This window comes from Aotus nancymaae, unplaced genomic scaffold (genome assembly GCF_030222135.1).
Source record: "Aotus nancymaae isolate 86718 unplaced genomic scaffold, 86718_ANA_hifiasm-v0.15.2.pri h1tg000003l, whole genome shotgun sequence".
Lineage (NCBI taxonomy): Eukaryota > Metazoa > Chordata > Mammalia > Primates > Aotidae > Aotus > Aotus nancymaae.
The window spans coordinates 17,642,455-17,670,444 of NW_026988414.1; the positions used below are offsets into that span (position 1 = coordinate 17,642,455).

Here is a 27,990-nt window from a genome sequence, read left to right on the forward strand (position 1 = left end):
GTAGGTGGGTTAGAGGGGGTCCCCCGACATGGCCCTTGGGACCCTGGGCCGGGAAGCTGACTTGCACGGGGTGACCGGCCAGCCCCGGGGAAAGCCACCTGTGGAGTCAGAGTGGGGCCAGGGACCGGCCCGGCTGGAGCTGGGTCTAGAGAGACAGAGGGCGGTACCCGCCTGCCCACCCACAGTTCAGGTGAGCTCAGGTGCCTCTTCAGGGTCCTGACATTGGTGGCTCTCAGGGAGCAGCACAGTCAATTTGGGCCAGCAGGCTTTGGCCCCTGTGCACTGTGGGTTTGAATTTTGGGTCCTCACTCACAGCCATAGGTCCTGAACATATCTCTGCCTCCCTCTGAGCCTCAGCCTTTTCGCCTTTAGAATAGGTGCGTGGTACAGCAGAGCGAGCAGAGGCTTTGGAGCCAAACAGGCCCAGATCCGGGTCTTAGATGTGCCAATTGCTTGCTGTGTGTCCTTGGGCAAGTTGCTTGACTGCTCTGAGTCTCAGTTTCCTCATCTAAAGACAGAACTTCCATTGTTGTCTGGATCAAGCTGATAAAGCACTTAGCGTTGTACCTGGTATGCATGTGACTAGTCCTTCCTAAGTTGTGGCTCATAAGGCAATGGTGGTGATTACTATTTTCCTGATCTTCTAGGATATTTGCAAGATAACAGAGATCAAAGGCCCTGGCTCTGGGCCTGGCATAGTGCCGGTGCTCAGGAATCACCCTTAGCCAACAGAAGCTGATGTTTTAACCGGCAGTGCAGTGGGCAGGGTGGGAGGTGGCCACTGGACACTGCTGACCCTTCCCCACCCTGCTCTTAATGGGAGCTGGAGGTCTCATCTCAGATCTCTATGGGAACACAGTGCTTCTGGGAGGACTTAGGCCTTAGATGGGAACGCAATTCCCTGCCGGGGTCCCCAGGCCCTGCCCTAAAAGGGCACTTACCTTCAGCCCATCAGGCCCCATGGGGCCACTGTCACCCTCAAGGCCTGGCTCTCCCTGGAAAGGGTAATGGAGAAAGAGGAGGAGAGGTTATTGGGAGGAGGCCCCGGTGTGGTTTTCCTTTCTCATCACCCCCTCAGTGGGGCAGGACCCTGACCCACGGATCTCCAGGCAGTGGGACTCTGGAGGCCCAGACACACAGTGGGTCTACAGTAGCCAGGAGCTGAATTAGCAAATGAGCAGGAGGGTTGAGGTGCCCACCGTCGGCTCTCCAGAAAGGGGGAGCGGACCCCCAGGCTACCGACAGCTCCCTCTGCAGGGTGGTGTGGGGTGGGGGCTACACGAGGTCATGAATTTAGAAGGTGCTTGTCATGGATTGGTCCTGGACATCATGTCTAGGCTGGATGGCTGGGCTGAGGAGGTGGTGTGGCCTAGTAGTTAAAGACAGGCTTTGACATCAGCCAGACATCAGTGTCATTCATTTCTCAGTTTCCCATTCACTGGCTGTTTGATCACAAGCAAACTACTCAGCTCTCATGGGCATCTGTTTTTTCATCTGAAAAATGGGGCTGACACCACTTCCTTCAAGGGCTGCTGTAAGGCGCAGTGTAAGTGCCCCACACATGGCAGCCGTGTGGGATATTACCACTGGAACTGGAGTAAGCCTTCATGGAACTCCTCAGTGGAATCCCATTACTCCGAAGAGGAAAGGGAGGCCAATCTTTAGACTTTCTTGCTAGCAAGCTTGGGAATGACAGCAAGAACACTGAATCCCTGGCCTACCCGCAACCAGGCTTGCCCTTCCAGCTCCAGAGATGCCCCGGAAACTGAGTTCTCTAAATGGCCATCCAATTAAATTTGTGTATCTCTCTGCTTTTAGAATTCATCCCTGTTCAGAGTCCGAGCTGGAAAGGGCCTCAGGGACCATCAGATGCAGGATGGCAACGATGTGCCAACTGGGTAGTCTGTGCTCCTCTGGCAGCTACGGTGGTATCACTTATCAACCTGCTGAAATGCAAGCGCCAGAGACAGGCCTCTGTTACCTCGCTGCTGTGTTCCTTCTGCCTCAAGAAAAGGGCCTGACACAGTGGGCACAGGATGCATGCTCATCATTCTCTTTCCCACCGAGCCTTGACCCAACCTCAGGATCCTTCTTTTTTTTTTCCTTGAGAGGGAGTCTCGCTCCGTCACCCAGGCTGGAGTGTAGTGGCACGATCTCAGCTCACTGCAACCTCCAATTGCCAGGTTCAAGCTATTCTCCTGCCTCAGCGTCCCAAGTAGCTGGGTTTATAGCCACACACCACCATGTCCAGCTAATTTTTTTTTATTTTTAGTAGAGACGGGGTTTCGTCATGTCAGCCAGGCTGGTCTCCAACTCCTGACCTCAACAGATCTACCTGCCTTGGCTTCCAAAAGTGCTGGGATTACAGTCATGAGCCACCGTGCCCAAGCTCAGGATCCTTCTTAACACAGCCCCCCAGGGAGACTCTACTGATCAGTCTTTATGGACACACAAGACTTGCCAGCTCAGGCCTCTAAGCTCCACACTCATCCTCTCTCCCGCTGTGGCCACCCCCTTGCTTTCTAAGTCTTAAATTTCGTGCCGTTGTTGTAACCTTTGGGCCATGGGTAATACGAGGCATTGGGAAAAAGAAAAGTTGAGAAACAGAAAGATTTGGGCTGGGGTCTTGGAGGCCCTGTGACCTGAGACCCACACTAACTTCCTCTCCCTTTGCGCCCCACCTGCCCCCGCTGCAAAGTCCAACAGGACACCTGCTCTGTATCCTCACAGTGCCCCCGGGTCTACATTCAGGCTAGTCGGGTTCTCAGGGCGAGACAAGCTTGGTGAGTTTCTTTTGGAAAAGGGAAGACTGCTCTCTGTGGAGCAGTTTTTGGGGATACCATGGTGTGTTTTTCCATGAAAGTGCTTGGGGGTCAAATAAGTTTGAAGACCCTGAATTAATCCCAAAGAAACCAATTTCTTGACTGCAGGCCTTCTCAGAGCCTTGAAAATGCTGCTGTTAATGTGTAAGAGGGAACACTGAACAGGCAGTGGGTCTCAGATATTTTGACCACAAAATGCCTTTCTCTACACTGTGGAAACGCTGGCCTACCAAGAGAGACGGGCGAGGCTGCAAAGGCTCATGGTCTATCTCTGTAACTGAGGAAACTGAGGCTCGGGGAGACTGCGAAAAGCCCTTTTCTTCCCCCCTGCACCCACACCCCCAGGGCCTTCAACTTACCCGTTGCCCAATGAGGCCCTGCTCCCCAGGGGTGCCCAGGGGTCCAAGGTCACCCTAGGAGAAGCCAAACAAAAGTCCATGGGGGCGGGTAGGGCCAGCCCCAGCCCACACCACCCCTTCCTGTTTCCACCAGCTCTGACTTAGGGTCGGGGAGGAGGCGCTGGGGAAGGCCCTTCTTCCCAGGGACCACAGAGAAATCCTGAAACACAAACCAGAGCTCCTGTTCCAAGTAAGCCTCGGTCACGGGCTTCTTCTCCCATGCCGGGACAGAAGGACCATTACCACCACCACCACCATCATCTTATTCATAACTAACTGTGCTAAGGAGTTTTTTTTTTTTTTTTTTTAGAAATAGGGTCTCATTCTGTCGCCCTGGCTAGAGTGCAGTGGGGCAATCTCAGCTCACTGCAGCCTGGATCTCCCAGGCTCAAGTGATGCCCCCATACCAGGCAGATTTGTAAATTTTTTGTGGAGAGGGGGTTTTGCTATGTTGTCCAGGCTGAGGACATCAGTTTTTATATGAACATATTTGACTTTCAAGACAACCCTGCAAGGAAAGGTATTCTTTGAGAGGTGAAGAATCGGAGGCACTGGGGGAGTTCAAGAAGGAGCCCAAGCTCTCACGAGACGAGGCAGTGACCGATTCAGGACCCGAACCCCGGACAGCCTGGCTCCAGGAGCCTTGGATACAGCAATGGCAACTATGTGACTTTTCTCTTCCTTAAGAGACTTGAAGAGAAACCCACATGAGGAAGAAGCCCTAAATGAGCCAGAATAAATGTCACCTGTCCCCCGCTTAAAGCCCTGAAAGTGTCTTTCTCACTGGAGAATTTTCAAGCTATGCATTGTAGGCATCCCTGCTTTCTGGGGGCACAGAGGAGGGCAGAGCTCTGAGCCCCCAGCCCTGCTCCAATGGAAACAATCCCACTTCTATCAGTTTTCTATGTGGGGTTTCTTCATTGGTGTTTGAACAAAGGATTTTGGAACTAGGCCAAGTCTGACAGCCCTAGGCCTGGTCCAACTCTCTCTCTGAATGACAGGGAGACTTAGGCACAGAAGGGGGTGATTGGCCTGAAGTCTCACAGCCTCGCTGGGGCTCCCCTGGGCCCTGCCTCAGCAATGTCCATGGGCCAGCCAGCATCACTCATCAGCACTGGGGCCTCCAAGGGGAACAGGGTCTTCTTCCAACAGCAGAATAAGGAGGGGCTCTCCCCAGAGCCCAGGTATCAACAGGCACCTGTTTCTTAGCAGGTAATGAGCGGCACTGGCGCTGAGATGCAGATGGTATCGCATGGGGCCAGGAGGTACAGCCACCCCAGATGGAGGCAGGGGCAGGTGTCCCGAAAAACCCATTGCCTGGCAGGGGGCACGGGAGGGGCTCCACACTCCACTGTGGCCACGACTAGGCCCCGCTCCCCAGCCAGGAGCACAGAGAACCCATTATCCCAGCCACAAGAAAGGCCCATTTCTCTTCTGTGGAGAGGACGTGGCCGCCAGCTGGGAGCTGGTTTGAACAGTCACTTTTCTCTTCTTTCATCCCGCCTCACCTTCATCCCGGCTTCCCCAGGAAGGCCTGGTTCTCCCACTGCGCCCGGCGGCCCCTGCAAGAAAATGCCATTGGTCCTTCCTAGAGCAAGAGCTGCCCCCTGGTTGTAAGCAAAAGGGTAACAGGCCTAGAGAGGGCAAGAGATGCATCCAAGGTCACACAGCACAAGAGATGCAGAGGTGGGAGCAGCCTGCAGCTTCTTGGAGCTTGGAGCTAGAACTAGGGGGTGGGAGCTGGGCCTGGGCTGGCTGAGCTTTGGGACTACCCAGAGGCTTCTAGAGCCTTCTCCTGCTCCAGGAGTGTGGTTTACCACACTAGAAGCCCCTTGGCAAGCACAGGGAGGAAAATTTCATGATTCACATAAAGACAGGGGAGGAAGCCAACAGATGCTGTGTTTAGGGCCAAGTGATTCTAACCCTTCTCTCTGCAGCCGAGCCAGCATGAAGCAGGCGGGAAGCAGCCCTCAGTTATCACCATGAGCATGGCTGCAGCCCTCGCATAAACTCTGGGGCTGGTTTTTCCCTCCAGATAAGGCAGGGGTGTCTGAGGCTCCTTCCAAATTCCTTGCCACATGACCCTTGGGGGCTGGATCGACAGACAAACCTCCTTGCTGGACCAAGTCTCCCAGCAAGGTCAAGGTTGGGAAGCATCACTGCTTCCAGTGATGCCAACCCCCACAAGGGTCCTGGCACCGCTGCGTGCCACCCAATGCCCCTGGACTAGGAACCCAACTCCTTAACCTATGCCACCAGGATGGATCTACCCTCTCTGCCAGGGCATCCACCCTTCTCTGCAGTATACAGTACACGGCCATCTCCCTGGGCCAGGACAGGGAAATGGCAGAAAGAGATCCCTGGGGAGGAGGGCAGGGAAGGGCTGATACATCCCCAGTGGCATCATGGGACAAATAAGGGTCTCTCACACTCACCTTGGGTCCCATCTCTCCTGGAGGCCCAATTGGCCCCTGGGGTCCCTGAGGGCCCTGGAAGAGACAGACACACAGACAGTTGGGAGAAGCCAGCCTGAGCCCTCTTTGGGATCTGGAGGGGTGAGTGAGGGAGCTGATCCCCAAATACAGGGACTCTGAAGCACACCTCCAGTCTGCCCCAGCCAAACCGAGGGTCCTGGTGTCTGCAGCCCCGTCTTCACCACCGGTATCTGTTGTACTCCCTCCAACACAACGGCAAACTCTCCTACTCACCCACCTAAAGCCCAGGGGGCCCTCCCTGCTCAGAAACCTCCTAGCTCTGGAATCTTGCTCATCTGTTGCCACTGCCTGGAATGGTCTTCCACCTCGGAGCCATATCTAGAAACCCCCACCCCCAGCCAATCCACTGCTCTAAAGGGTGACTCCTCGGGCCTCAAGATGTGGGAGTGCAGCAGCGGCCTTGGGGATGGGAGTGGCCTGTCCTCCCCTGCCCTGTGTGGCAGTCATCCTCCCAAGCCCCTGGAGATTCTGTCCTCTCCCTGCCATCTCTAGTAACACCACTCTCAGCCTCCTCATGGGGCTCCCCGATTGTCCCCATACACCTGTCCTTCCGGAGACAACTTCTGGAGGGCAAGTCGATCGCCTTTTCTGCCTCAAGCCTTTCCATGTCTCCTGTTGCCCTTGGGACAAAAAGCACACTCCCCCTGTGGTCTTGGGTGACTGGTGCCTGCTGACCCCTCCCGCCCTTCCTGAGGTCCCACTTTCCACTCTAGCCATGCTGGACTCTGCAGTTCCCGCTCAGCTTGTTCTTTTTTTTTTTTTGAGAAGGAATCCTGCTCTGTTGCCCAGGCTGCAGTGCAGTGGCGCAATCTTGGCTCACTGCAACCTCCACCTCCTGGGTTTGAGCAATTCCTGTGCCTAAGCCTACCAAGTAGCTGGGACTACAGGCACACGGCACCACACTCAGCTAATTTACTTTTGTGTATTTTTAGTAGAGACGAGGTTTCACCATGTTGACCAGGATGGTCTCGATCAATCTCCTGACCTCGTGATCTGCCCACCTCAGCCTCCCAAAGTGCTGGGATCACAGGCGTGAGCCACCGCGCCCAGCCTTGTTTACTTTTATCTCCCCTCCCTCCCCGCTTCCTTCTGCCTTTCACTGAGCCAAGCCCTCCCTATACATTTTCGCATTTCATCTTCACAACATAATGGCAAGATAGAGACAATCCCCCCATTTTCCTGGCAAGAAAACAGGTTGGAGGCCAAGGGAGCTGAGCCTCCAACCCAGAGCTCCCTGGCTTAGTGCTCGCCACCAACCCCAAGCCCTGGTGCATCGGGGGTTAGAGGCCAGGCATGGTCCCTCTCAACCCTTCTCCTTAACTGACCACCTGGCCCACACCCCCAGCTGTAAGCGGCAAAGAGGCAAAAGAGGGAAGGAAGGGCTCTTACCGGTTCTCCTGGGAGGCCCTTGGTGCCTGGGGGGCCTGAGGGACCCGGGATGCCCTGCAGAGACAAGGCAAAGGTGACCTTAGGCCCTCCATGGTCTTCTCTGCCTGGCCTTGACCTCAAGCAAGCCGTCCTAGTGTACTGGGTCCCCCCACCACACCGGGTGACAGATGGGAAGGCTGAGACCCAGAGAAGTGGGAGCGTGCTGAAGGGGCTTCAGTGCAGGGCGGGTGGGCAACCAGAGCCTTCAGGGTTTCCACAGAAGGACAGGAACTTGGTTAAAGTGGTTATTATCCCCCTGCCCCCGTGACCAAAAGCCCCACGTAGAGGATGTAAAGAACTGGTGCTACTTACAGGAAAGCCTCGTGAGCCCAAGTGGCCTCGCTCACCAGCCACACCCTGGAAGCACATGTGGGGGTCATTAGAGGCTCAGATCACAAAGCAGGGAGCAGGGAGGGGGCCTGCGGCTGGCCTGCTTGGCCTTGGCCTGACATACCTGCTGTCCAGGCCGGCCCGGTCTGCCCTGGGGTCCTGGAGAGCCCTGTAGGAAGCAGAGCACATGAAGGTGGGAGCAGGTGCTTGGGAGGACCCTCCCCCAAAAAGGGACCCCTCCACATGGGAGACAAAGGGAACCCGTGAGGCCACAGAGGTCGCCCCCTCTCCACTGAGCAGATGGGAAAACTAAGGCCTGGCAAGGGGAGTGGCTCGCCATTGTCACCAGCTGCTCCAGGTGGAGAACCAAGGACCCCTTCCTAGGGATGGGGCTGTCAGCGGCCTGGTGGGGCTCGGCGTCTGGGAAAGGGTCAGAGGACGTGTGTGATCTCCCTCCTCCTTTCTGGCTTTCTCTTTACTGGGCTGGCAGTGGGGGGTCGGGAGGAATGGAAGGGCAGAGCTCTCATTAAGAGTCCTGCAGCCTCCATGGGGCTCCCTTCGTTGTTCCTAAGGGGCGTGGTTCTGAGGAGGTCTGAGCCTTGTGCCTGAATCCTGACCCAGTGTGGGAGGAGTGAGGAGGGCGGGCCCTAGGGGGCGGTACCTTCAGGCCCCGGGACCCTTGCTCCCCAGCTGGTCCGTCTGGTCCTCGGGGGCCCTGGAACAGGAACAAGGGACTAGCACACTGGACAGCAGGGGTCTCCCTCGGGCCAAGAACCAGGAGGGCGGGGCTGCCCAGAGCCTGGGGCCTTCCCCTGAACAAGTCCCGCCCCCTCCTCCTCCCACTTCCCACACACTCCCCGCGAGGTGGTCGCCCTCTGGCAGCGCCTGCGAGACAGCTCTGCAGAGGCGGAAGCATGAGTAGACTCAGCTAGAGTCCGAAACTTCCAGAAAGGGGCTGGGGCACAAATGGCCCTGTTCAGAGAGACCTTGGGGGTCACCCAGCCAATCCATTTCACAGACGTGGAGACTGAGGGCCGCAATTGAGATACACGTGGCCATGTCCCCACAGCCAACTCTTGAGATTCTGCTGCTACGTGCCCTTCCCAGAGCACACACAGGGCAGAAACAGGTGTGTGGGACACAGCCCTTGGGGGAAACTGACAGAGCAGGACCTGGGAAGAACCTTCATGTCCTTCCCAGATGTGCAAAGCAGCCCTGTCTCTAGCGAGATGAACTATGAATGCAGCCCAGCTCACAGACGAAGACCCGCTGCGAGGCGGGAGCAGGAACAGGGCAGGAGTGTGTACGAGGCGGTCAGAGTCCGGCTGCTGTTCACCGGATCCCTGGGCTCAGGCCTGACCCCTGGAACAGGAGGCTCGTCCCCTGATTGCTGGGAGACCCCAGGGGCAGATGGAGTCCACCCCCTATCCCCACTGCACAAATGGGAACACCGAGGCATGGCCAAGGAAGGTGACTTAGCCAAGGACCCTAACACATTAGCTGCTGTCATCCCCCATGTGGGCTCCACCCACTGCCCCACCTGTGTCCCCTCCAGGGGCACTCCCACAGAGACACACATGGTCTGGGGTCTCCTGGAAAAGAGCCATGGGAAAGAGCGGGCTGTGTTCTCTAGGAGGTCTCAAGAGGTCTGTATTGAGGGGACAGGAGTGTCCTGTGGAGGAGGCCGGCCCATCCCAGCCCGGGAGCCCAGGGGACGAGCCTGCAATATTCCCCCAGATAAAAGGAACTGGGGAAGTGTCTGGGTGCGGGAGGATGGGGAATGAGAAAACTAAACGAAGAAAAATCATTTAAAAATCGAACAAGGAAATTTTCAGTGGATAATAGGCCAACAAAGTGAAAATTCCACTTCTCAACTGCCTGGAGCTCCCAAGGCTTCCCCACACCGCAGCCTTAAAAAGCACCCCACTGATCAAATAATCCTGGAACAGGGGCCACCGACAAGACCGGGGCTCAGCTGGGAGACACTGTTCTCAACATCTCCAAGCTCAGTCTGGGTCCCATGGTGGGGTCCAGCCCTAGCACAGGACTGCTCAGGAATGTGTCTGGGGACAAGTGACAGCTCCTCACTGAGACTGTTTCTTTTTTCTGAAATGGGCACAAGAAATATCTCCCTCAAGACAGGAGGCCATACCCACAGGTGGCTGAGTGCCTGGCATGCAGAAAGTGCTTAATAATGGCTAGTTCCATCCCCACCAGGATCTGCCAGAGGAGGTGGCAGGCTCCCCAGAAGCAGGGACACAGGAGTGGCTTGGTGAATCTGGACTCAGTCCCTTCCTCGGTAAGTTTATATTATGCTGTACAAAACCCGTTGAGAGTTTTCAGAGATTCAAGCTGAGGTCTGATGAACTCCTAAACAAGCTGTCTCTAGCACGCATTATGGGGCTCGGGTGCCAGCCCTAGTTCTGTTGCTGGTTTGCTGTGTGACCCAGAAAAGCCCTGTCTCTTCTTTGGGCCTCAGCCTTAGGCTCTTATGGACACTGTCACACCACGTCGTTAGACTTAACACCCACGATTCATGGGCACAGGCCTGGCACAGCTGGAGCCACATGAGGAGGGGGCGTCCTAGGTCATGGGAGCTGCAACAGGAGCTGAACTGATGGCAAATCACTGAGTCCTCCTGAAAGATGACCTCTGGCCTCTGGGCTCTGTCTCTCACTGAGACACGCACCTCCCTGGACAGGGATAGCTCTGGGAGGGGAGGGGAGGCCCAGAGGTGTTGCTTGGCCTGAATCCCACAGCACTTGTTTATCCCAGGAATCAAAGGCTTTCTGGGAGAAAGGTTAAGTAATCTAATAATAATAGTAGAGCAGCAGCAGCCACCGCAGTAGCAGTGAAAGCTATTACCCTCCTTTTACAAGGAAAGAAACAGGATCAGGATGGAGGTGAACTTGCCTGTGGTCACACAGCTAGGAAGTGGAGGAGCCAGAATTTGAGACCAAGTCAGCTAGACATCCGTTTTCTTCACCACTACCTGTCACTGTTTATCAGAAAGGGAGTGAGCTCCCCGTCAGCGGGGGTATACAGGTCAGGGCCCAGAGGAACCTGTCAGGAAGCCCACACACTGGGGCGTGGTGGTGGAGAAGACAAGGTCTAAAATCCCTCTTATCTGGGAGAACTCACTATCCCAGCAGAGCACCAGGGATAGCACCGGGAGAAGCTGGCCTGGCTTAAGAGAGAGGAGGAGGCAGTAGTGGGGCCACCAGCCACCCCGTCTCCCCAGCTCCACAGGGCAGGGAGAGGGGCGAGGGCAGCCGGACACCCTCACCCTTGCTTGGGCCACTCAACAGTTCATCCTGCAGGTCCCCACTGTCCTGCCGCCTCCCTCCCTAAATGAACCCGGGAAGGCCCACGGCCCCCACGCCTGCTGGAGGGAAGCCTGGGTTCTATCAGAGCCACATGTCTGCTCTCCTGCATCCGCTCCCAGAGGAAGATGTTTGCAGGCACAGTGGGGGCTGCCCTCCAGCCAGGCCTGGGGTCAGGCTTGGCGGGGAGGAGCTACAGCCTGGGAGAGAAGATCTGGCCAATCATAGCTCTTGTGAAAAAAGGCAGAGGAACCAGCAGGAATGGACACACACCATCATGTGCTGTGCTGTCACCCTGCAGCAGGTTCGAGGTGCTCATGAAGGGACTGAATCCCCACGGCCAGCCCACCAGCTTGGTTCTGTGGCTGACCCACTTTACCGAGGGAGAAGTAAAGGCTCAGGAGGGGAAATCAGTCGTCCAAGATCCAAGATCCAAGAGGAGGAGCGTGGATTCAGGCAAAGTCTGCTAAGCTCTGACACCCACCAGCAGGGGCAGAGTGGGCCCGAGGCACTGCAGGAGTCCTTACAACCCCCTTGGAAGGAGGAACTAACGTCTCCCACCTGAGCAGGTGGGAGAAAGGCTCTAAGAGGCTAGGAGACCGGCCTGGGGTTCCACACCTGGGAACTGGGGGTGCTGAGACTTGCCGCTAGGCCCATCTGATGGCAGAGTCCTTGTTCTTTTCACTGAGGCCTGTGGGCCCAGGTTCTAATCGGTATCCTCACCAACAGAGGACGAGTGCCTCCCTTGCCCCTGGCCACGAACACTCAGCGCTCATTCTTCCTCGGGTGGGCAGTGGGGTGGGCAGCAGGGCCTGTCCTACACACAGGCAGGGAAGCAGGCAAGGCCCTGCAGACCTCCAGGCCCATTCCTCATGGCACATATGGATAAACTGAGGCACAGAGCCACAAGGCCTTGCTAAGGGCACAGGGCAAACCAGGAGCTGATCAGGACTTGCCCAGAATCAAGCTCTTTCGCAGGCACAGTGCCTCTCTAGGTTCCCCATCCTCGGTCACTGCATCTGGAGGTGGCCAAGCGCAGCAGTTCAGCAGGAGACCGACCCAGGGGGCCGATCTCATAGGTTGTGCATTCCTCACAAACCCAGTAGGGAGAGGAGCTCATGTTCCTGATGCTCCCCTCTCAGTCCAGGAGACTTTGATGTGGTTGGAAGCCTGGGTTTCCTTAAGCAGGGGACGCATTCTTCAAGCCACTGCTGAGAAGGGGTGGTGGGGATGTCTGAGGGGAGCCCAGTGAGTTGAGGGGCCTAAGCCTCGCATCTGAGGCAGGGCAGGGGGGCCTGGGCCCACGCAGCTCACCCTCTAGGGAATCCAGCTTCCTGGAGCCGAAGGGGACATACAGAGGATCTGGATGGAGCCTAGCTGCCCTGAAGCCGAGGCCCGCTTGTAGAGACCCAGAGGACATGGGCACCGGAGGGACCCTGCCGGGTCAGAGGAATGCCTCTTAATCTTCCCTCTTCCAGGCCGGCTGCTCAGGCCATCTGGTTTGGGGGAAACTTTAAAACCATTTGAAATCCAGCCAAGAGGAGAGTAATAATCACGGATCCCCTGTATGGAGCTTGGATATCAGGCCTGGGCTGATACTACCTGGTCCATCTCACTTCCTCTTTACAATCAGGCTGCACGCCCCACGCCTATATACCTATTTATGGCAGACCATTCTGTCAGCCCTCCCTGTGTGATTAAAAATAAGGTTGAATTAGGTACGCAAACAAGCCAGATTCCCTGGGTTCAAATCCCAGTTCTGCCACTTTTTAGCTGTGCAACTTGAGGCAAATGACTTAACTTCTCTATGCCTCTCTGGGAGTGGAGTGGAGGCTCAGAGGTGTTGAGGGCTTGGCCTGAATCACAGAGCAGCTTGTTTAACCCAGGAATCAAAGGCTTTCTAGGAGAAAGGTTAAGTAATCTAATAATAAAACAATAAAAATATAATAAAAATAAAATGGGAATGAGAATAGCACCTACGTGGCAGGGTTGAGGATTAAATGAGTTAATGTGTGTGACAGACAGTGTCTGGCAGAGCGTATGTGCTGGCGATTACTCCCTGCGACTCAGGACAGCCCTTGTTTAACACCCTCTGCAGCCTCCCACTGCCCCTAGAGTATAGCTGCGGTTTTTGAGGCCATGTCTCGCTTGGTGCCTGCTAAGTCCTGGCCCCATCCCTCTCCCTCACCCCTCCGTTGATCCTGGGGATCCCTAAGCACCCACCTCCTGTCTCACCGTCAGGCTTTCCCCTGCTCGTCCCCTGCTGGGAAGCTGGTATCAGCTCAGGCACTGCCCTCTCCTAAAGTCCTTCCTTAGTAGCCTGCACAGCGAGGGTCCTCCTCTGGGCTTCCAGGCTGCCAGTGCCCCCTCGGTCTGTGTGCTGATGACCCTGCACTGTATCACCTGTGTCTGCCAACTGGTTTGATTCACTTGTTGACTGGCTCACCGGGGCAGGCAGGGGTCATGTCTGTTCTGTTCACCATAATATCTGCAGAGCCTCCCACAGTGGCTGGCATACAGGAGGTGCTAAATAAGTGCTGGTTAAATAAATGAATGAAAAAGAACTGGTACCAGAGCCCGACTGTGCCTGGTGGATGGACGGCAAGGCTCAGAAATGAATTGGAAGGAAGGGTGGGGTCCCACCCCCAGAGCCAGGCCCAAGGTGAGCCTGGAACCTTGCCTCGTGCTGCGAAAGTCACAGATCCCAGAGCTGGGCGGGGACAGAGACTGGGCAGTCTCTGGCAGGTGGCCCTGTTCCAAATGTGCTCCCTCCCACCAGCATCAGCCCCCAGGAGCTGGGCCCAACTTACCCAACGTCCCTTTGCTCCCCTCATGCCTGGTGGGCCTCGAGATCCTGGAGGACCCTGGGAAGAGGAGAAAGAGTTTGGAGAGAGCCCTTTTTAGGAAGTGAGAGCAACACGGGGGGCCAGAAGTGTGGGGCAAAGCTTAAAGGCCTGCTGCCCTCAGATGGGCATGTTCAGAAGCTGCCTGGGCCTGGCAGCCTCCACATGGGAGGACAGGGCACCTGGCTCATTGGGGAAGGCAGCTGGCAAGCCACATTTCCTGGGAAATGGGGAGAAGGCTCCCTACGTGACATTTTCTTCTCCTTTTCCTCAAAATCAGCAATGAGAAGATATGATGCCATGCATTCATTCATTCATTCATTCTTCATTGAGACAGGATCTGGCTCTGTGGCCCAGGCTGGAGTGCAGCACAGCCTTGAGTCTGGGGCTCAAGCGATCCCCTGCCTCAGCCTTGCTAAGTAGTTAGTATCGCTGGCATGCACCATTATGCCCAAAGAATTTTCTTATTTTTGTGGAGACAGGGTCTCACTATGTTGCCCAGGCTGATCTCAAACTCCTAGGCTCAAGTGAACCTCCTGCTTCAGCTTCCCAAAGTGCTGGGATTACAGGTGCAAGCCACTGCCTCCAGCCTACAATGACAAGTACGACAAAAGGTCTCCTCAAATCCTCGTCTCTTTTCTTCCCCATCAGAAAGGAGAATCTGGTGATTCTCTCCAAGTTCTGTCCCTTGCCTCCACCTTGACACCCAATAATTTCCTGAATATTTTCCCCCAGGGCAGAAGAAGAGGAAGAACCTAGAACACAGGCCTGGGGTGGGCTTGGGAGGCAGAGGGAGCAGAGTGGGAGAGGATCGAGAAGGAGAGAAGGAGACAGGAGGCAGGGGCAGAGAAGGGGGTGGGGTGGCATGAGAGGGGAGCAAGGCCTGGCCCCAGGCAGATGCATAGCCATCTCAAGAGGAGAAAGAGAGGCAGGGCCAGAGGGCGAGGAACCAGGTCCCGTTTAGTTCCTGAATCCTCAGCACCTGGCCTGGCACTGATGTGTGACAGGCACTGAGGAATCTTTTGAATGAATAAGGAGCACACGAACTGAAGAGGGTTGGTGGGGGGAGGGAGGAAACGCAGGAGAAGATGGGAAGCAGGCCACCCCTCTGCCCCGTCTCCCCCACCTCCACCCCGATTCCAGACCCGGCTTGATAGACCTCAAGCAGCAACTTCCTCCACCGGCCAGCCAAGACCCTCTGCCAGCTGCAGGAGCCTCCCAGCTTCTCGCAGCGATTCTCGGGCTGGGCGTGCTCCTTTTGCAAGGCAGAGCCAGCCTCGTTCCTCCTCTGAATACCAGGGAGAGGCCCAGACCCATTAGGGGCCTCAGGATGAACTCTTGACATTCCCGTTTCCCTCTCCCCATGGCTTTGAGGGGTGTGAACCCTGCAGCTATCACCCAGCAGACCCTCTGACAGCTGCTGCGGAGGGGTGGATGTGAGGGGCTGGGCCTCAGGCTGACCCTTCATCAGCAGAGCAGGCAGGGTGTGGACCAGGGCTTGGCCCCATAAAAGGCAGATCTGACTCCCGGATGGTGGAGAACACAAAGACTGGGTGAGAATGGGCCATTTTATAGAGTGATCTCAGAGCTCAGAAGGCATGCAATGCTCCACTGGGAAGTTTCGGGAGCCAAGTCTTTCCATCAAGGCATAGCGTGCTCCGAAGAGCAGGCTGTAGCGCAGGAGAACCCGGGCTCAAGTGCCAGCTGTGCCGCTTACTAATTGTGCCATCTTAGGCAAGTTACTTCGACTCATTGGGCCTCAGTTTTGTCATCTATACAATGGGGATACAAGAGTCTTACCTCCTAGAGTTTCTAGAAGATGAAGTGACAAAGTCCTCAGGAAAAGGTAGCTACCTGCCTGCTCTTGCAAGGCAGGAGGCAGTCAGAACTGAATGCTAGACCCAACTCTGGTCACTGGGCGACCCTGGGCAGGTCCCAGAGCCTCACCCCCACCCCAATAATGGGGATGATAATCTTGACGGGTCTCAATGTGCTGTAGGACAATATGGAGGTGAAAGTGATTGGTAAAGTGGGAAAATGCCAATCAGGCGTGAACAGCATCACCAGAAATGTCACTTTTCATAGTAGTAGCCTTACTAATAATTGTGGCAATTATTAATTATCATCTCTAACAAATAGTTATTACCATTCATGAAGCGCATAGTTCTGCAGGAGGGTTGCAAAGCACTCCTTCAATGCACAGTAGCATCTCTCACGACGGTCTCACACTGAAGGTGGCATTATACTGACTTACAGATGAGGAAACTGAGGCTCAGGGAGGCTATGAATGTTGCCAACAATCCTGCAGCTGGCAAGCTGGGAAGTCGGAATTTCACCCCCATATGTCTGGTTCTGAAGGTGCTTTTCTAGGCCTCCATGCTAGCTGGCTTCCCCAGTGTCACTGGGGGCAGCTGGCTGGCTATAAGAAACCCCAAGAGATCCAAGGGACCAGCCCCATATCACAGCAGGGGCTATGGTATCCCACTCTCCCCACCTTCCCGAAGCCCACCCTGGACTGGGCTCCCAGCCCTGAGCCCTGGCCTTGGCTGAAGCAAGTGCCCTTCCCCAGTTTCCATCCTCCATCGGCAGAAACTGAGGGACATGAGGAAGCTCTACCTGCTCCAAGTGAGAGCAGCGCCCCGCCCCCCAATCACCCTTGAGGAGGAGAAGGGGCTCCTGAACTTGAGTGCTCCTGGCTACACCCTTCCCCCAGCTCTCCCAGCCTCTCCCACCACTCTCTGCCTTGGGAGCCTCAGGAATATGCCTGCTTCCTCAGTCATCATGAGAAACCCAGGCCTCTGAGGACCTTTAGCCCGGTTTGTCCAGCATTTCCCATCTTCGTGCCTGCTTCTTCCATAGCAGACGTCACTTACTGGATTCTATCTACCCACTCCCCACACTGGACTACACATTCCAAAGGAAGGGCCCATTTTCTGCCTTTCTTGCTGCCATATCCCCAGCTCCTAGAACTGCCAAAACCCCATGTCTACTAAAACCACAAAAATTAGCTGGTTGTGGTAGTACACGCCTGTGATCCCAGCTACACAAGAATCTCTCGAACCCGGGAGGTGGAGGTTGCAGTGAGCTGAGATTGGGCCCCTCCCCGCAGCTCCCGAAACTGTCCAGGCACTTATCACTCAGTCATTACAGAGTGAATCAGTGAATGGACAACAGTGATAATGCTGCTGATAACCAAGATGCGCCCAAGGAACAAACACCACTCAGCAATGAGCATCGGCCCATGCTGCCATCTAACCACACGGTCACACTGTCACGACCGTGAACAAACACCACTCAACAATGAGCATCAGCTCACACTGCCATCTAACCACACGGTCACACTGTCATGACCATGATTATTTTGTTCTGTTTTTCAAATGAGCAAAATTCAGGCTCAGAAAAGTTACATGATCTTCCCGAGGAATACAGAGACTGTGTAGCCGGGATTCTACTCAGGTCTGTCTGATTCTGAGGCTGGCACTCCTAACCCTTATTCTTTTTCTCTTTTCTTTTGTCTCTCCTTCCTTCCTTCCCTCCCTCCCTTTCTCTCTTTTTTCTTTTTTCTCTTTCTTCCTTTCTCTTTTTTCTTTCTTTCTCCCCACTCCCTTCCTTCCCTTTTCTTCTTTCTCTCTCCTTCTTTCTTTCTTTCCTTCTTTCCTTTCTTTCCTTTCACTCTTTCTCTTTCTTGCTTTCCTTCTTTCCCTTTTTTTTTTGAGACAGGGTCTAGCTCTGTCACCCAGGCTAGAGTGCAGTGGTGTGATCTCAGCTCACTGCAACCTCTGCCTCCTGGGTTCAAGTGATTCTCGTGCCTCAGCCTACGGAGTATCTGGGATTCTAGGAGTGTGCCACCATGCTCAGCTAATTTTTGTGTTTTTAGTAGAGACGAGGTTTCACCATGTTGGTCAGGCTGGTCTTGAACTCCTGTCCCCAAGTCATCTGCCCGCCTTGGCTTCCCAAAGTGCTGAGATTACAGGTGTGAGCCACCATACCTGGCCGCCTAACCCTTATCTGACAGTGGTTTGAGCTTAGGGAACACGAGAGCGTTGGTTACCTGGGGTCCAGGCTCTCCAGGGCTCCCCATGCCACCTGGCATTCCAGGATGACCCTGCCGAGAGAGCAGACAAAGGAGGAATCAGCTGCAGAAGGTGCCCCTTCCTCCTTCAGTCCCGCCTCGGTCGGCTCAGTCCCAACGCAAAGCCAAGAGGACAGCAGCTAGGCCCCGCGGACAAAGAGGGAGCCGGTCATTCTGCATGTCTGGGGTGTGCGGTTCATGGAGGAGAGCAGAGCTGTCACTCAAGGCTGCAACAGGAGGGGGCAAGAGGATGCAGACTTACTCCTTACCATCGACCCCTTGGGTCCAGGTGCGCCTGGGGGTCCCATCATGCCACGATCACCCTGTGATGGAGACAGCAATGCAGGCAGGTCACGGCTATGGCTGTGGGGTGGCTCTGTGGGAGGCAGGTGCAGAGGGCCATCCAGAAGCTCAAAGAGAAGCAGGGGCTCACTCAAGGCCTCTAGAGGGTCATGGCCACATCACCCAGGCAGGGACCTGGGATTTCACTCAGAAGCCAAGATCTGGCAAGCCCCGGAAGGCCCCAGCACCCCCTGCAGCGGGCCATACAGTGAATTTCCCTCCGAGGATGATCCTGATTAAGGAAGCGCTAATTACATTGTCCCCTTTGATCCTGGCCCACATGTGGTCCTTATTAAGCCTGGCATCTAGACTTGCTGAGGTGGAAACAGCAAGAGAAGGCATTTCTTTCACTGTCCTCACCCCCTGTCCAAACCTAGATGAGATGCTAGAGAATCAGAGACATAACTCATTCCCTCTCAACTGACCTAGATAGATAGCGCAGAGCCGGCAGTGTAGCAGATGCTCTAGCCAGAAGGTAGGTGCTCTGGGTTCGAATCTTGACTCTGTTTTTGTGAGACCCTGTTTCTTATATCCACCCAGCCAGCAAATATTTGATCTTCTGAGCGCCTACTATGCACCCAACGCTATCTGCCTGCCAGCCTCTGAATATACAATGGTGAGTAGACCTGCTCCCATGTAGCAAGGCACTCAGAGCGTTATAGGAGACACAGGGTAGTGAGGGTGGGGGCCATGGTGTAAGGTGTTATCATTGGGGGACTTGACCCACTTGGGGGCAGAGCTGGTCAGGGAAAGCTTCCCCAGGAAGTCTCTCTTGACCCAGAAGCTGAAGGATAATTAAGAGTATCTGGACAAGAAGGGTGGGGGCAGAGGGGAATGGGAAGAGTGGATTTGGCCAAGGGAAGGGCACGGGCAATGGTCTGTAGGTGAGGAGGGACAGGGGTCATTTGAGCAACAGCAGGACGCCAGAGTTGGCTTTGATGTTACGCTGTCATGATGTAAGATGCTACCATGGGAAGAAACAGGGTGAAGGGTACTATTTTTTGCAACTTCTTGTGAGTCTGTCATTATTTCAAAATAAATAAAAAGTGAAATGTAAAATTTCAAGATAAAAAGTTGAATTTAAAAGGAGGAGGGGGAAGAGAGGGAGGAGGAGGGGGAAGAGAGGGAGGACGAGGAGGAAGAAGGCAGAGGCCCGAGGGTCTGGGCCACATAGAGTGATAGAGTGACACACAAGAGGAGCCTGGAGAGTCAGGTGGGGCCAGGCTTGGGGGATCCTTCCTCCCTCTGGACCTCAGTTCTTCCATCTATTCAATGGGAATAACACTGGTTCTCCCAGAGGGCCTGCTCTGGGGACTGGATAAACCCATATAAAGGAAGACAAGTGCCTCCAAGGCCCTTGCTGGGAGCTGGGAGCCAATAAGAGGCAGAGCGTCTTAGTGAGCCAAGTGTAACTAACCTTTGGCAGTGAACCTGGTTCAAATCTCAGCACTGCCACTTACTATCTCGGTGACCTTGAGTAAGTCACCTCTCCTATTTGAGCCTGTGCTATCTCATCTAAAACAGAGGCTTAGCGAGGCAAGCTAAGGACATACTCATGCTTTCTCTTTGTAAAGATGAATCTTTTCCTCCTTGCTCTTGCCCACACCTGGGCAGCGCCATGGGCAGCCGTGAGGAGCCCAGATCACATGCATCCGCTGATTGTCACATAGAAGTCTAACTGTGTTTGAGGCTGATGACAGGAGGGCAGGGACAGACCTCCGAGGAATGCCAGGAAAGGAAACAATGGCTCTTGGCAAGCTCAGAATGCCAGGTCAGGAGAGAGGGGAGGGGAGGGTAGTCTGCAATCCCCAGGTCGAAGGGCCTCTTCTCCTTTTAAACATTTCAAAACACAAGCTCTAATTGTGTGTACCTTTTCCCCTCAACACCACTTACCTTTTCTCCCACGATTCCCGGATCCCCGACCAGACCAATGAATCCCATGAGTCCCTGTGAGACACATTCACGAAAGCAAGAGAAATAATGTGAATCCGGGGACCTGGCCTGCGTGCTCCTTCCCCTCCCCTGAAGCTCATCTCCCAGGTGTCTCCGGCCCCTGCCTGGTCATCCGGCTGCGTGGGGCTGTGCCTGGGAGAGCGCTGCCTCTCTCTGGGCACCATCCTGACTTCCCTCACTCCACCAGATGGTTCTGATTTTGAAGCCAAGCAGTGGGGCCACTGCCAACATCCCTGGGAGCGCCACACATTCTTCCCGCGCCAGAAGCAGGCTGGGAGGCTGCCACGTTTGGAGAGCTGTGGCGGGGGGTGGCCCTTAAGCTGTACTGGGAAGAGGCCATCTGTCCCCATCTTTCGGGGCTCTGGGGCTGTTTCAAAGAGTGAAACAAACCCGCTGGCTGGGATAGAAATACCGTAACAGCCTCCGCCAAGAGACCTGATTGGCATCAGGGAGGTGGAGGCCTCCTGACTGTCTTCTGAAAGGCCTCCTTGCCTTTTTCTGAAAGGGTGAACACGCAGACACACACGTGCGTCTCCTGCTGCTCCGCTGAACTCTGCTGGGTGACAACTTGCCTGTGGGTTCCAGGGGGTTCTTCTAGGTGGCCCCAGCCCTTGCTGTCTCCCTGAGCAGGCAAACACGCACACGCACAGTGAGGGTGGACAGCCTAGAGGGGTCACCTGGGAAGGCCGATCAATTTCTTGTTCAGGCCCCACCCTCTTTTCTGCTAGGGAAAATGCAAACTGAGCGGGGAGGGCCTTGTGTGTTTCAGGAGTGCAGAAGTGGCTTTGGAAGAACCCAGATTGGCAGCCAAGAGGTTCTGGATGAATTAGGAAAGATAAAGGGATGAGTGGATTTGTTCCATAAAATCTGCTCGCTGTCCCCCAGACTGTCCCCCAAACCCTGGCCAGGGTAAAATGAGACCTTGGGCCAGGAATTGGCCAGAGGTTATATGCTCAGGCAATAAACCCAGCCTAGCTGTCTGTCAACTATAGTGAGAGGGTTATCTCTGCGATCCACACCTTCTTATCTAAAGACAGTTTTAAGGTGGTCACTTCAGCGAGAGCCACACGTGTTTTCTCACTGCTGCAGCCTGGGATGTCCACTCTGGTTTGTGTGGCTCCAAAGACCACGGCACCTTCCCCTCCAGCCCAAGGCCCCCAAAGCATGTGGCTGTGAACAGGGCCAGGCACGGCACCACCCTGGCACTACACGTGGTGGGTCCTGGGCCTGCCCCTGGTTCCCTGGGCTCAGAGACTTTTCTCAAGTATAAGGTAGAAGGGATGAGGTACCAGGTATGAGGTCACAGCTAACATGTCACAGCAAATAATTAGTATTTGATTTTTGCAATAACTTAATTTTAAAAATTAATTAGAGCATTTTCCAAGTGATAGCAATATTGTAGCAACAGCTTCAACGTATTGAGTACTTCCTGTGTGCCAAGCCCTGTACCTGGCAGTTTATGTCACTGTCATTCAGTCTTCAGGTGTGTGGGTTCTGGGCAAATCAGTCTCCCAGAGCCTCATCTGCAGAATGGGAGATAATCAAAGTACCCGCCTCGCTCCTGGCGTTGTTCTGAATACGGGAGCTAACACGCAATGCGAATTGGCGCTCCATGCATGTTTGCTCTGTCCCATCCTCTCTTAATTTATTTTACAAGGGCACAGGGGTAAGACAGAGGCCTGAGCTTCCCACAAGGGAGCGGTCAGACATTTAGAGGATACCGAATGAAGGGAATAAAAACTGCTCTGTTAAAAGACCCCTGCTTGACTGGCCCAGAGAAACAGAAATTTCATAGCTACTTTAAATTTATGAGATGCTGAGTCCGGGAACGCAAGCGGGTCATAAACCTCAAACAAGAAGCCAAACAGGATCCTAATGAATAAGAGCCACACAGCAAGTGCCCCATCCTGACCCCCACCCCTGGGATTCCCTCTGGGGTATGGTCCCCAGAACATCCTGGCAGGCCCATTCTTGAGGCCGGCCCAGGGAAGCCAGCCCCAGAAATCCAGGCAGGTCGATGGAGAAGCAGATCTGAAAGCTGCGGGCACAGCTGGCTCCTCTCATGCGGGCAAGGTGGGCACAGGAGGAGGCAGCATTGTTACTCACAGTGAACGCCACACAGGCAGGACCAAGTCCCCAGTTTTGGGGAGGAAGTTGGCCTGGTCCTCACATGGCCTCCAGAAAAAGGGCCATTGTCTGCTATGGGAGCTTTTCTGCCTCTTCTCATATGCTAGGCATTGGGGATGCAGCTGAGAAGGAAAAGGCTATAGACCCCGAGCTGGACTAGACAGCTCGGCGTGGCGTGTTTACATACATGGCTGCCTCTGGACAGCGCGTCTTGAAGGCAAGACCCATGCCCTATCCCAGCACTTTCGCCAGGGCCTGGCAAGCAGCCTGTGCTCTGTTAGATACATGCCAGGGCTCAGGAGATCAGAGAGTTTTTCAGCCCCTCGGGGCAGGCGTTGGGAACTCAGCAGACCTCAGTGTCAATCTTGTCTCTGACAGTCACGTTACTGCCTGTGAGATCTTGGATAAGTTACTTAACTTCCCAGAGCCTCAGTTTCTCCTTTGCAAAATGAGGATAATACCTACTGCCAGAGACGATTGTGTAGATAGTAGTTGGCACAGAGTCTGGTACCTAACGGGTGACTAATAAATGTAGCTGCTATTGGGTTGTTGCAAAAGTAACTGCAGTTTTTGCCATTATAATGGCACCGACCCAACACTATGATTACAAGGATGTCCTGTGGTGTGAGCTTCAGAACTTTCCCAGGGATCCTCTGCTTCTGCAGTGAATACCCGCCTTTTCACTGTGACCATACGGGGTGGGGGCCAAGGGAATGACTGGCATGGTACCTCCAGGTGCCTTATAGCAGCCACAGGGGTCCAGCTCTGCCTCCTTCCGGTTACTGTCCAAGCTGCCTGGGCAGCAAGCTGGGTGCTCTGCTCACCAAATGAGCCTGGGCTGCTCCCAGCAAGGTTCCCACCCCTCCTAGCTCTGCCACCGTCCCACTTGGTGGTGATCTTGGTCAAACCTGCTTCTCCTCCATAAATCCCAGATTGCCAACACAGACTAGAATCTGGGGGTTCTAAATCTGGGGTCTCTGTCAGGGTCTATGAATGGAATTCAGAGGGTCTATCAACTTGAATGGAAAAAAATTCTAACTCTTTAACTATTCATGAACCTTGAATTGAAATTTAGCATTTGCCTCAAATATGAGTGTAGGCAACAAACCACAGTAGGATTACCAGGACCTGGGACTGTCCCAGAAAGTGACATGTCGCATTACAATCATTGCTGCAGAGATCTCAAAATACATCACTAAGGCTTGGCGTTACTTCAAAATTGAGGCCGCTGTTATATCTGCTGCTCGATCTCATCATCTAATGCTTTGCTAAAGAAGCACATACAGGAATATATTACATTTTAACATATGTTCATGATTGCATTTCCACATAATCAGTTTCCTTTGTTTTTAATTTGATGCATTTACAAACTCTACTCTGAGAAGGGGATCCTTGGGCTTTCCCAATCTGGCGAAGAAATCCAAGGCACAAAAAACAGTGATGGCTCTTAGATTTCCAAGGATGTTTTGTGTTCTGAATTCCAAGACCCTGTATATCTATTTCCCGAGGGCCCTACCATTAGCATAACTATGAAATTGAATTTGCTGATCACATTGCCTTTTTTTTTTTTTTTTTCCAATGAGGAAATAGATCCAGGCCGCAGCAGCCTTTCCAAACTCCCGGGCTTCCCACAGAATGCGCTCGAATGACACTGGAAAGATTTCAAAAATCTAGGCCTCCCCCTGCTTTAATTCCTTTCTTCCCCAACAGATGTTGCAGCCTAGTGAGGAATCCCATCGTGTGTGAGTCTCACGCCACTGATGGGGCTTCGTGGTGCAGCCAGATTCCTCTACGGCCATCCATACAGCACCAGTCCTTCCGGCTCGAGGAAGCCCGTTCCGGCTCGAGGAAGCCCCATCCAGGAATGAGCTCTAATTTGAAGGAGTGAAGGAGGTCCACACCTCTCCCTCTCAGAGTCCAAAGGTTAAGCTTTCAGGAGGCCCCAGGGCTGGGCAGGAAGGACTGAAGCTGTCTGTCCGCCCATCACTCAGAGCTGTTTCTCTGGACTTTAATTGAAGGTCGTGATCCTCAAACCTCTATTTTAATGACTAGTTGCAATCTCTTCTCTTCTTCAGACCTTGACCCAGCTTCTCAACCAGCCAGAGCCACTGGTTTGAATTTCATTTTCTATGTAATTTAGGGATGCTTAGACCAAGGGCCCTTGGCAAGTGATAACCCTTCAGTGGCCTTCGGCTTCCTGATCTATAAGCTGAGGGGAACACAAGCAAGGATTGCCAAGGGCTCTTGCAGTTTTAATGTCCTGGGACAGCAGGCATGTAACCTCTTTGGGCAAATGCACCAAAAACCTGCGTGTAGAGTCAGGCTGTGGGGAGAAGCTGTTCTGACTGCAATCCACGTGGCTTTCTCATTCAGACACTGCCTCGCATGGATGTGAGGGTCACTGTCCACATCCATGAAAAGGGTAGAGGACTGAACTGCCTCTGGAATTGTTCTGAGAATTACACAAGGTGGTGCATGTAGGGCGCTTGGCAAAGGGCTTGGCAGAGTAAGGGCCCAATAAATGGGGCCATTCATTCAAACAGAGACCGTGGCTAACTAACCTGCTCTCCCACAGGCCCCGGCCGGCCAGGATCCCCTGGTTCCCCCTGCGAAGAGACAAAGAGGAGGATGGATCAGGATGGGAGACAGACGTCTAGACCTCCTGGGACTTCCCCAGGCCTGCTGGCCTTCGTTGCCACTGGTGGGGATGAACCAGGGATCTTATTTCCAGTGTGTGGCCTTGGAGAACCGCCCCCCCCAACAAATGGCAGAGACAAAGGGGTACTTGGACAGAGCCGCGGGCAGACATGACTCTAGTCACCCATTCCCTCTGAGGGGGCCTTGGCTTACTCAGCACCCAGATGTGTATGTCTCATCTAGGTCCTTCAGAAGTCCACTGCGTTTTGTGGAGGTGGAAAATGAAGCCCAGAGAGGTGAAGCGACCTGCCTGAGGTCACACAGTCAGTCAGAGGTAGGGCTAGAACTGAAACCTTGATCTGCCTGGTTAAAATACATATTCCTGGCCAGGTGCCATCGCTCATGCCTGTAACCCCAGCACTTTGGGAGGCCGAGGCAGGTGGATCACCTGAGGTCAAGAGTTCGAGATCAGCCTGGCCAACATGGAGAAACCCCGCCTCGACTAAAAATACAAAAATTAGCCGGGTATGGTGGTACATGCCTGTAATCACAGCTACTTGGGAGGCTGAGGCAGCAGAATTGCTTGAACCCCAGAGGCGGAGGTTGCAGTGAGCTGAGATGGTGCCACTGTACTCCAGCCTGGGTGACAAGAGTAAGACTCTGTCTCAAACACACACACACACACACACACACACACGCGCACACACACACACATTCCCACTGCAACAGGCTGCCCTATCACAGAAAGGGCAGGGAAACGGGGCATCAGGGTACGAGGATCGTAGACCTCAACCCACCAGAGCTCTGCCACCAGCTCACAGGTGGCCGGGGTGAGTATCCCTGCTCTGGGCTCAGCCTCCCCAGCTATAAAGAAGGGAAATCAGATGCATTTGTCTTCAAGGCTCCATCCCACTTTCACATTGGGTGGCCTATCTCGGCCTTGTCTGCCTGTTTTATCCCATGCTGAGGTGGCTTCTGCTCCTCAGGCGGCCACAGCTGCCCAGGTCTCCCCACAGTAGACCCATGGGATAAATCCACACAGACAATGTCACCGCTCCCACCACAGAAACCCAACTGGTATCTGAGGGAGAGAGGCCGAAACCTCAGACAGCAGGACATGGGCTCGGGCTAGCCAGGAGCTTGGCACATACATGGATGTGGCTTACTGCAAGTCCAGGTGGAGACTTTTCCTCCTTCAGCTCCTTCCTGGACCTCGTGAAAACCAGGATAGATAAGTGGGCCATTTCCCCAGAAGGGAGGGAGATATGGATGACCTGGGCTCCCCCTGGCTCTGCCCTAATTTCCTGTGGGTCTACCCATCTGTAAACTTGACCAGATGATCTTTTGCTCAGAATGGCTGGGAAACTCCAACTCAAGCAGAGTCCTTGGAAAACCATGAAGTGAGGCTGCCCATGGGGTGAGGGTCATTTCTCTCCTACCTTTTTTTGATAACATTTTTAAAAAGCCCTATTAATATATGTACTGCCAGGTCTTTTTTAATAACATTTTTTAAAAAACCCTATTAATATATGTACTGCCTATTTATTTGTGTATAATAGGGAAAATATAGAGGCCCACAGAAGAAAATGAAAATCTCCTGTTATTCCACCACCCAGAGATGACCCCTGTCCACTTCCTAGCCTCTGCCCTGTGCATAAAGAAACAGGGTGCAGCCAGGCGTGGTGGTACACACCTGTAATCCCAGCACTTTGGGAGGACAAGACGAGGGATCACCTGAGGTCGAGAGTTCAAGACCAGCCTGATCAACATGGAGAAACCCCATCTCTACTAAAAATACAAAATTAGCTGGGCATGGGGGTGCAACATGCCTGTAATCCCAGCTACTTGGGAGGCTGAGGCAGGAGAATCATTTGAACCTGGGAGGCAGAGGTTGCAGTGAGCCAAGATCGTGCCGTTGCACTCCAGCCTGGGCAACAAGAGTGAAACTCCATCTTGAAAGAAAGAAAGAGAGGAAGAGAGGAAGGAAGGAAGGAAGAAAGGAGAGAGGGAGGGAGGGAGGGAGGAAGGAAGGAAGGAAGGAGGCAGGGAGGGAGGGAGGGAGGGAGGAAGGAAGGAAGGAGGGAGGGAGGGAGGGAGGGAGGAAGGAGGGAGGGAGAGAGGGAGGGAAGTGCAACCTAGCCCCTGCCACTGGCTCACACTTGAGCATCCCCTTTTATAACCTGTTTCCTCACCACCACTACCCCATACACAGGCATCTTCCGGTCCTGTAAAATAGCCTGACTTACCATCCAGGGTGGCTGTGCTATACCCTACTACTTGAATGATCCTCCCCAGTTGGACCCTTAGGTTATGTCCATTTTTTTTTCTCTTTTACCAATGCTTTATTCCAAATGGGGACCAATTTTTTCTCCCTTTTCACAACTGGCCATGGGATTTGGGGCTTGACTTGGGGCCCTAATATGTAGGACCCCCTCCTTCCTCTTGGCCCCAGGCATCTCCAGGTCCCCTCACCTTCACGCCATCCAAGCCAGGCCTCCCAGGAAACCCCTTCCTGCCAGGCTGACCCTGCAACAGAGAGAGAGGTAAGCTGGGCAGGGGCAACATTGCTGGGGTCCAGGAGCTCCAAGGACCTGGCACAGGGTACCCATGGCTATAGAGGGCCAGTGCCCTGGGAAGACAGGAACATAGAACCCTGAGTCACTAGGTGGCCAGCTGTCCTAAAATACAGGCAGGGTCTCCAGCTGCGTGAACTCAGGGAAGCCTCCCCCATCCCTGGGTTGGTCTTCTTGTTGCAAATGAGGATGATGACACCTGCCTTCAGGGAGCGAGGGAAAGGAAGGGACTTGGCCGATGATCAGGGGCACTGGGAAGGGGAGAGTTTATGCCAGTGGTCCCCAAAGCGTGGCCTGAGGACTCCAGGGGTCCCTAAGATCCTTTCAGAAGGTTCACGAGGTTGAAATGATTTTCATAATCACACTAAGATGTCATTTGCCTTTGTCATTCTCACTCTTGTGGGGCTGCATGACCTGCGATACTGTCCGTGGATTGAAAGCAGAAGCAGAGTGGAGAAGCCAGCTGACTTCTATTAGGCTAGACACTAAAAAGATCTGCAAACATAGTGACACAATGCCACTCTTCCCACTCAATTATTTTTGCCATGGAAAATAGAGTGAATTCTCCTAAAACTATTATTTTCATTAACAGGAAATGAGTTTATGATTAATCTTCAATGAATGAATGAATAAATACATCTAAAGTC

The 27,990-nt window shown here is 53.9% G+C and overlaps 1 protein-coding gene across 1 annotated transcript in view; it reads right to left on the bottom strand.

The window, feature by feature from the left end:
* The window catches only part of COL27A1 (collagen type XXVII alpha 1 chain), a 155,383-nt gene that overhangs the window by 41,567 nt on the left and 85,826 nt on the right, over window positions 1-27,990 (bottom strand). Inside the window, exons 24-37 of the mRNA XM_064376659.1 lie at window positions 27,243-27,296; window positions 24,695-24,739; window positions 19,947-20,000; window positions 17,981-18,034; window positions 17,691-17,744; window positions 13,607-13,660; window positions 8,135-8,188; window positions 7,598-7,642; window positions 7,456-7,500; window positions 7,105-7,158; window positions 5,656-5,709; window positions 4,729-4,782; window positions 3,182-3,235; window positions 942-995 (exon numbers count right to left, since the gene is read on the bottom strand). Coding sequence (XP_064232729.1) covers window positions 942-995; window positions 3,182-3,235; window positions 4,729-4,782; window positions 5,656-5,709; window positions 7,105-7,158; window positions 7,456-7,500; window positions 7,598-7,642; window positions 8,135-8,188; window positions 13,607-13,660; window positions 17,691-17,744; window positions 17,981-18,034; window positions 19,947-20,000; window positions 24,695-24,739; window positions 27,243-27,296 — 729 coding nt within the window. The remainder of the gene's footprint in view (window positions 1-941; window positions 996-3,181; window positions 3,236-4,728; window positions 4,783-5,655; window positions 5,710-7,104; window positions 7,159-7,455; window positions 7,501-7,597; window positions 7,643-8,134; window positions 8,189-13,606; window positions 13,661-17,690; window positions 17,745-17,980; window positions 18,035-19,946; window positions 20,001-24,694; window positions 24,740-27,242; window positions 27,297-27,990) is intronic.